General features: G+C 49.3%; 1 protein-coding gene across 1 annotated transcript in view; it reads right to left on the reverse strand.

Moving 5' to 3' along the window:
* Positions 1–1379: 1379 nt before the first annotated feature.
* Positions 1380–9127, reverse strand: part of ALPK1 (alpha kinase 1) — a 20793-nt gene continuing 13045 nt past the window's right edge. Inside the window, exons 7-15 of the mRNA XM_031063848.1 lie at positions 8744–8820; positions 7699–7794; positions 7212–7316; positions 4845–6849; positions 4446–4599; positions 3795–3957; positions 3518–3704; positions 3055–3258; positions 1380–1639 (exon numbers count right to left, since the gene is read on the reverse strand). Of these exons, the coding sequence (XP_030919708.1) occupies positions 3065–3258; positions 3518–3704; positions 3795–3957; positions 4446–4599; positions 4845–6849; positions 7212–7316; positions 7699–7794; positions 8744–8820 (2981 nt within the window). The 3' untranslated portion in view covers positions 1380–1639; positions 3055–3064. The remainder of the gene's footprint in view (positions 1640–3054; positions 3259–3517; positions 3705–3794; positions 3958–4445; positions 4600–4844; positions 6850–7211; positions 7317–7698; positions 7795–8743; positions 8821–9127) is intronic.

Consider the following 9127-nt stretch of genomic DNA (forward strand, 5'->3'; position numbering starts at 1 on the left):
TGCGTTAAACAAACCGCTCATAACTCGGTGTCTTCTGAGAGAAGATACACTTTGTGCCTCAAGAACAGCTTGGCAGAGAAGTTCGGGATTAGAGGATGGGATTAGGTTCTGTAGGGAGGGGGCAGCGGGCGGGCGGCTGCGGAGGCCAGCAGCCCCATCTGCTCCCGCTCCGCCAGGGGAGAGGGGACACGATTTCATCCAAGTGGAAGAAAGGAGGGTGGCCTGTGTCACTCCCGGGAGAGAGGGGTGAGAGCGGCACGCTGCCGCCAGCTTCCCCGCAGAGCTGGGGGAGGCACCCGTGTGCCGGGGCTCCCCTCGAGGCAGCAGGTGACAGCGGCAGGCACCAACCAGCGCTTCTCTGCAAACACCCCGGTCTGGTTAGGGGGAAGGAGACGCCGAGGAAGCTGCTGCTGCTGTGTTCTTCCAAGCAGAAGAGATTGGGCAGCCCGGGCTGCGGTTCTGCCCTTGCTGGTGTGAGGCTTTCCCCTCGTTCCTCATGAATAGCCGTGTCTGGGGAAGGAGCTGTGCCGAAATCCAGCAGCTGGGCTCCGGGGGCAGCTGATGTCGGGTTTGGGTTTATGCTGCCTCGTGTGCAGGGGCTGCCTCACAGCTGGAGGGGTCAGCCCGTGCCCACTCTCTGCCAGCCGGAGCGGCCCGGGATGCTGCGGCTCCGAGGGAGAGGGAGGGAGGGAGGCAAACTTGGCTCAGCCCTGTGTTGTTGGGATCTCTTCCCACTACATCTTTTCTAAGATAAATTTCCCGAAGTGTTCCAGTTACTAGCATTATTTATGAGTGAGAAAATCATTCTACCTGTTAGCAGGCTTTTTTGCATCAGCTTGTTCCCTGGATATCAGATTTACTAACTTGGATGCACAGGCACGACACACAGCCAAAAAAACTCTGCCTTTCACCTGGATACCTGCAGAAAGGGAAGGACGAAAAAGCTCTTTAAGCAAATACCCTCCCTGAAGGACAGGAAAGTGTGTCACAAGCAGGCCGGTTTTGTGCCTGACTTGCAGTAGCACTTACACAAGTCCTTACACTCAAGTCCTGGAGTTTAGGTGACAGGAAAAAATGTTTCATGTTTCCTCAAGTGTGATGTCCCTACATCTCATATTTCACTGTGCCAGCACGGCACAGCTCCACTCCTTTTGTAGAGCCTGGCTCTCAATGGTTATACTGAGTACTTAGGTTGGAATTTGGAGAGTACTACAATTAATCAAGCCCAAAAATCATCTCAGTAGCAAGTTACTTAGCACAAACCACTGGATCTCCAATAAAAACTTCCAATTTCTAATTTAAAGAAGACAAAGTATTCCCGATATCACAGTTAGTTCAAATTACTTTATTCTGATACCAGAGGAAATAGCAGCATTTTTTTTGTCAGTATCTCTATGATGGAATTTACAGCCAAAATATTAAATTCTCCATCCTCAGAGTCAACTATTTATTTCTTCAATAATCCCCTAGTTATACCACAAATTGCAGCCAATAACTTAAACTCTGTGTGTTTGGAGCCATGTTCATGAAGAGCCCCAGCTCTTCAGGCAGTGAGGTTGTAAATCCACGATTTCCAGTATCCAAGCCCCGGATGAAGACAGAGTGCCTGATACATCTGAAATTGTGAAGAGTAAGAATCCTGTGAAGAGTAAGACCAGTAGAATATGACTCCATGTCTGTTTTAACAGGGAACTGAACAAGCTGATCCTCGACCCTAACTTTTACTTGTGAGTAGCCATACCTTTGGCTGAGGTGGCAAAATGTCTCCTAAACCAACAAAATAAACAAGCTGCTAGGTGGAAATACTAGGAAGAAAGCAAAATATTAAAATTCCATAGGGATGGACTTATTCAGAAGCACGTCTAAATCAATTTTCTTTTCCTCCTTTTGAGCAGGAAGGAGTGGAAAGCGCAGGACTGGTCAGGGCTCCCAAAACTGCTTGCGCTGTCTGCTGACAGCGCATTAGGACACTTTGTTGTGCAGGGAGTGTCCGAGGGCTTTTGTTTTGGTTTTAATTGTCCCCACAGAGCAGGGAAAGCTTCTGCAGAGAGGCTTTAACACAGCACCTCGGCCGCCCATGAATTCCCGGGATCTTGCTAACTAGCTTTGTTCGGCCCCCGGAGCCCGGCTGCGCTCGCTGGCCGGAGCACGGAGCTATGCAGGTTCGTCACTCAGTTAAAGCCAGCATTTCCTCACTGCCGAGCGAGGACAAGGCCGGCCTTTATTGGCTGCACAACAAGATAACGGGCTTAATCTTCCCAGTAACACGTGAGCTTCCATGTATCACTTTAATCTGCGAGACACTGGGGCCGAGTGTCCCGTCACATGCCGATTTCACCGCCGTGTCAGCCGGCGACTGCCCAGCTCAATGATGGATTGTTTGCTGGCTCTTAACAACAGGCAAGATGGTGAATGCCCCGGGGTGACAGACAGTGTGCAATGGGAACGGCCGCAAATCTGATGGCCCGGTTCAAGTTCACCTGACAAAGCTGGAGCAGTCTGTGAGCAGAGCTCAGGAAAGGATTATTCACACTGGCATTATATTTTTGAATGCATTTTTCTCTCCGCGCAGCTGCGCAGCTCCCCAAGACTGAAGGTTTATGCACCATAATAAAGAGATTTAATATTTTTTCCCCCCTCTTCCTTCTCCCTCTTTACACCTAGTTCTAATCAGTTGGCCCAGGGACAGGGCATCTTTCTGAACAACTCAGCACAAACATTACCTAGAAAACAATGGCATTGCTAAAACGCTGGGACAAAAGCCTAAAAACCTCGGCTGGCTGCAGAAACAAAAGGGGATGGGTTTGTTAAAGCAAAGTCTGTTGGGGACCCATCTTTTTGTGGAACTTTGGTGCTGTGCCCCCTTTCTCATCAAGGAAATCTCCCAAAAGAAAGAATGCCAATGCTTGGGGGCAGTGGGACATGGGGGCTTTGGAGGGGGGAAGAGAAGAATAGGAACTGAAGGCAGCTGTTCACTGTCTTGCTGAACGAGCTGCTCCCAAAGATGTCTAGGATAAAACAGTGTCCAGCTCATGGATTGTTCTGTGGACTGACCTGTGCCAGTCTAGGCCAGCATCTCCATGGAGGGCCTTGTCAAGGACAGGCAGCTACAGATCTCGTTGCACTCCACGTGTTGATCATTAAAAAAGTAGTAAATTCCTTTCTTCCCAAAGTTGGAGCGTGAGTCTTTGCTATTGAGGGAGTGAATCTGGGGGTCTGTGAGGTAGATGAGGCCTTTCCCGTTACCTGTCACCCAACCTGTGGAAGAAATAGTACATCTTGATATCTTGTTTACCTTGATAACCACCACAGCCTTTGTTTTAGCACATTCAGGACTCTCTGCCTGGCATGGCTCTTCCTCTCTTCATGTCACCTCAGTGACTCCCAGCTTCCACCTATGGCAGCAACAGCAGAACCATATGAGACACACAATGAATTTTAACCAAATGAATACCCCAAAGACACCTGTGGGCCAGCAGCTGAGTGTAAGAGGCATAAACATCACTGTCACACACACCTTGAAGGTCGACAACCACATCAGTTCCCTTGGAGAACTCGTAGCAGAAATGGCCATAAGCCAGACCATACTCCGTGGCTTTGTACTCATTCTTCACCACCCTGGTGTTGTTGGAGAGCTTCACAAACTCCCCCAGGATGTAGGGCTCCACACTCACACATCCTTTTATAATTCTGTCTTCCAGAATCTGAAAGGAGACAGCCCCACTGTTGCTGTAATTGACCCAAGACATCTTTCCTCATCAGATCCTTGGGATTGCTCAGCAGACAGTTCTTACCAGGAGCACTGCAGAGGGGATGTAAAAGATTTGGGTAGGGACCTTCTGCTCATACAGCTTCTTGTTGAACTCTGTCACATAGTACTGGGCTGTCATCTGTCGCTCCACGTCACTGAAATGATGGAGGAGTCCTTTCTCCTCTTTGTATTCCTTCCCAACATACCTGAACAAAAGGAGAAGAGTCTGGAGAGGTGTTTGTTCTGGATGCTGTGATACAGAAACATCACTGCAAAGCAGAACGTGTCAGAAGCAAATCCACCTCTGGGCAGTGCTTTTAAAATGGCTGCCACTAAAACTGGGTGGAATTCTTTTCTATCTCACAGAGGTGAAAAATTATCTATCAAATCTTGGGATGTGAGTTTGATTCAGAGATATTAAAATATTGTTCTCCATCCATAATAATGAATAAGCTACTCCTAGCAATGATCTGAACTCTGCCATTAGCTGTTAGAAGACAACAGTAAAGCAGCTTTTCCTTCCTGGAAATTAAAAGCTAGAATTACATGGAGTGGTGGGAAAGATTGCCAAAATGTCCAACACATTTGGACAAAGCCATCAAATATTCCCGCTGCAGCAAATCTTACCAGACAGTTTTCATCCATATTTGCAAACAAGCAGCATTGATGAACACTTTGTTTCAGAAATCCATACCTTCCCAGGCTTTCTTCTTGGTGCAGGAAGTGTATCCAAAAGGCATTTCTCTGCTTGCCTTCCTTGGCCACGTTCAGGTAGTCCCCAATGAACACAGCTGTCTCCTGGCCTGTCCACAGCCCCGATTTCTTGGAGTATTTCAGAAGAAGAGCAGCTACAAAAAAGAGAACACCACAGATAAAAGGGAGAAATCCACAGGACTGCTCTGAGCCAGTGCTGAGGACTGGCTGTTATTTATAATAAACTTACTGATCATTATCTTAGACAGATTTCAGGGATGGCATGTGGAATATAAACTCAAGTAATGGGGTAAAATGCAATAAAAAAATTAAATCCTGACTAAAATATCGAGGCAAGCTTGCTCTCTGTGGAGGCACAGGTTGCTGTGTGGGAACTCACAGTATGCTTTGCGAAGCTCTTTGCTCCTAAAGATCCCAGTAGGCATCAGTCTCTGGACAAGCCAGTGATGCTCCACCCCTGCCAGGAGCTGCCTGTAATCATCATCCCTCAGAAAGCGAGCGTCCAGGAGCTCTTCCTTCACTCTGCCAGGCATGAAGGCAAAGCCACCTCCCCTTGGGACTGAACCTGCAGGGCAGCTCGGGGGCATGGGTGCTGATGTGATCCCTGAACTCAGAGAGGAACTGGACTGTCCCCTGCTGCCCAGCACATCCTGAGACTTCTCTTCATCCTCCTCTGTAGTGGCACAGTCAAAGTGCTTGGTTGTGGGTATCTTTCCCAAGGAGGGCAAAGCTGTTGGCACACTGGGAGTTGCTCCATGCTTTGGAGCCAGTGCTGCAGGATAATCCTTTACCAAATCTCCCAAGCTGATGAGCTCAAATTCAGTGTCATCCATTGTTTCTGCTTGGGTGTCAACATGAGGCACCTGCAGAGATCTGTTCCCCAGCAGGGCAGATTTGCTCACCCAGCCAGGCACAGAGGAGTCACTGCCCATTTTCAGCCCGATGTTTGTTGATGGTGCAGAACGGCCCCTGTCCTGGAGAGGCTGTGCCTCAAACGAGGGACCCTCGGTGCTGTCTGCAGGTTCTCCGGGGTGGAGCCACTCAAAGCGACCGAGGCTTCCCTCCCTGCTGCTGTCCTTGGTCCTGGAGCTCAGCTCTGCCCCGGAAAAGGACTTCTCCTCCTCCTGCCTTGTAGGAACAGAGTAGGAGATGGAGAGGGAAGGAAACTCATTGTTTGAGCCCTTTGATTTCTCTTTTGAGGAGCTCCTTCCACGGTGCCTTCCCTTCCGCAGCTCTTCTCTGCAGAGAGGGTCCTTCTCCACCATCCTCCCTGCTTGAGGGGCGCACCCCTCTGAGGAATGCAGAGGAGACCCCCCAGAGCCACGGAGGGGCTCCCGAGGAGCAGGATGCCAGGCCCTGGGAGGTAAGGAGCACAGGGGCGTGTTCTGGCTGCTTCCATCGTGTTCTGTGGTGCAGCACTGCTCCTCCACTGAACCCTTCTCCCCTTGCTGCCCGCCCCTGAGAGACTCTCTGCTGCTATTACAACTCAGCTCCTCCCAGCTGGAAGAGTAACTGCATTTGGACAGCTTGCACCAAGAGTTCTCAGAAGTAGTGCTTCGGCTCCTGTCTTGCCCTCTGCTGAAAACATCTTTTTCACTGTTTATTTTAATTTCTAACGGCTCCATCTCTTCTTCAAAGGAAATTTTCATCACACCAGAGCCAATGTCTTGATTTCTTTGGCCACTGAGTCCCTCTGAGCTGTTTCCTGCTGTTGGTGTGCCCAGGATTTTCACAGCACCACTCCTCTGGTGAGCTGTGTCTTCAGCAGTACACAGGGTGTCCATGGTTTTGGTCTCTGTTCTCAGGGTTGTGATACAAGCTCCCACCTGGATCTCTCCCAGCGTGGTTTTATGAATCCTGCAAGTTTTTTCAAACACTTGGCACACTGACAGGTGGTGCTGGGAATGCTTGGCAAGGATTTTCTCAAAGCTGGCTTCCCCTTGCAGGACAGGTTTTTGTACCGAGCCTTTATAACTGTCTGGGACGTAAGACCTGGCGTCGGAATTTGGGAAGCCTCCCACCCGCAGGCGCCTCTTCACGACTGCAACCAGAGACATGATCTCTCTGGCAAGCATCCCCTTATCTTCCTCCTCTGGGAAGGAGGTGCTGTAGGAGTGCAGCTTGCCCAGGGCTTCCCTGCACAGCTGAGTGACCCCATGGAGCTCTTGGCTGTCCCCGTGGAGCCAGCGGTGCACGGTGGCCAGGCAGAAGGCAGCTTTGATGAAACTGTGCAGCTCCTGCCTGCTGGTGATGGCACTCTGCTCCTCCTTGGTGAGCAGCCCCACCTCGAAGGATTCTTTGGCTGCAGACAAGTAGAACTCTCTCTTTTCTGGAGGACAGTCCTTGGAGTGGCTGTAGGACAGCAGACACATCCCACGGATGTTCTGGGAGGGGATCAAAGAAGAATGAGGGAATTAAAAACACGTTTCTTTCCCTTACACAATTTGAAGCAAAGCTCAGCTCTAACCCCCTGCTGCTGTGTTTCCTGGAGGAAATAAACTTTCTTTTTTTTTTTTCCTTTGAAATACAGCTGTAGTTCTAGTAGAGGTAGCACTCCCAGGGCTTTAAAGCCCATCCTTACTCTGGAGATAGCTTTCCCTCAATGTATACCCCATATAACCAACCCAACCCTCAACACAGACACCCTGTGTGATGCACTGCTTGAAAGCCATGTCAGAGCCAAACTGAGCAGCCTGGACTCTTCCCCTGCACAAATCCCCCTTCCAGAGGGAGGAGTAACACTCACCACGGCCGTGAGGACAAACAGGGGGGTGTACTGGCTGTAGGCAGCTGCCAGCTTGCAGGCCTCAGCTGCTGATAACAAGCGGTGGTCGAACTCCTGCAGGAGGCTCTGATGAAAGAAAAAAACCCCAAAAATGAGGGAAAAACCTCAACTCAAGGACTTTATCTCCAAATATATGGTGCCTGGTAGTCAGGGACAATCACATCTTAAACAAGAGCCTGGTTTGTTTCTGCAGGACCCTTTTTGCTAAGGTTCACCATGGATACAGCACTTTTGACTCCATAAATATTCTAAATATATACACTCTACAACATATTCTTAATATGTTCTTTTTCCTGAAGCCAGGCATCCTCCCATCTAGATCCTACTGACCTCTTTCACTGGGAGCAATGGAAGTTTCTGCAGCCCTCTCAGCATGGGAGAGGAAATGTGTGGTTGAATTGGAGACCACCTGAAGCACCCCCACACACAAAGGCAAAACAAGACTCACCAGGTCAATGTCAGCACTGCTTTTGAAGCGTGCATAATCCTGCTCATCCATGGAAGCAAATATGTCTGCCATAATACCCAAGGATGTGGCAATTCCCTGAAAGAGAAATTAAAAATTTTCATACTGGGGTTTTTTCCCCCCTGTATTTTGAATTTTACTGCTCTGCTGTGTAGAACACGCCAGAAAAACAAGCAAACAAACACACAAACAAGATCCAAAGAGAAGCATGGCTAAGAAATCCAGAGATGCTATCTGGGTATGTTTTTATTAATTTCACTTGCAGGAAGTGCAGTAATCTGGAAGACCTGATGCCACCTAAGAGCCTGCCTGGCCAAATAATTAAGAAACCCAGGTATGCTTTCACAAAATTCACTGCAGAACCCCCTGCTGCCGCTGCAATTGAGAACACAGAAATGTTCTGAGCTTGAGGTCAAGCTTTAAGACATGGCAGACAAGAGGTGACAAGATCTGGGTTTTTGGGATATCTTGTGCTGGGGTCCAATTACAAACCCTCTGTGAGCATCACCCCAGGACTCGCCAGGCTCAGGCTCACATTCCTGTTTAGCTACGGACACATGGTGTGACTGCTGCTCCATCTCCAGTGGGAGGATGAGTGCTGCTGAGCCTCACAAACGTGCCAAGGACAGGCAGGGGGGTTCTGTGAGGTGCTCAGGTCCTGCAGGGCCAGGGGAATCCATCACCCACCACAGACATGCTCGGGGGAAAAAGAATTCCCTCTAATCCCAAGAAATAGCTAAAATCTGTGGCTGCTCTCTGGAATTAAGCTGTCCTTGTTGGAGGCACCAGAGGCATCCTCAGGGATGATTTCACTTCAGATGGCTCTGCTTAATGAGGAGTATTGCTTTCATCCCCCTGCAGGAAAGGAAGCGTGGGTGAGGCGGTGCATGCACGCGGAAACAACGCGGAATACAGACTTTGTGCTGCCTGTTAACCCTGCCTCAGGTGTGTCACAGAGGGAAACAAAAGCTAAGCTGCAGTGCTTCCTGGGCTGGCAGGGAGATGCAGAGTGGAAAGGAGATGCTACCTTTTTATCTGGCTGAGGAAGTTGGAAGTATCCCACGATGGAAGCCCAGACCAGCTCTGCTGCCTCATACCACATCCCTGAAATAAGGCAGAAAACAGGCACTGAGCAGGGGATGCCAGGGATGCATTTCCACAGCTTATTTCACACCTTGGGTCCTCAGGACAGGATAAAACCATGATAAAATCATAAAACCAAGCAAAACATAAAAGCATGTTCTGCTTCAGTGACTCTGACCATTTATGAATTTCCTTCAGCTTTTGGCTGTGCATGAACACCCATTTTGTCCTCACAAAAGACTTCAGCTCCACAATCATGGGAGATTTGGTATCTCAAACCAAAAGCACAAAATGAAGGCTGTTGCCTCAAGTGCCAAACCCTGAATAC

This window comes from Geospiza fortis, unplaced genomic scaffold, assembly GCF_000277835.1.
Source record: "Geospiza fortis unplaced genomic scaffold, GeoFor_1.0 scaffold1278, whole genome shotgun sequence".
Lineage (NCBI taxonomy): Eukaryota > Metazoa > Chordata > Aves > Passeriformes > Thraupidae > Geospiza > Geospiza fortis.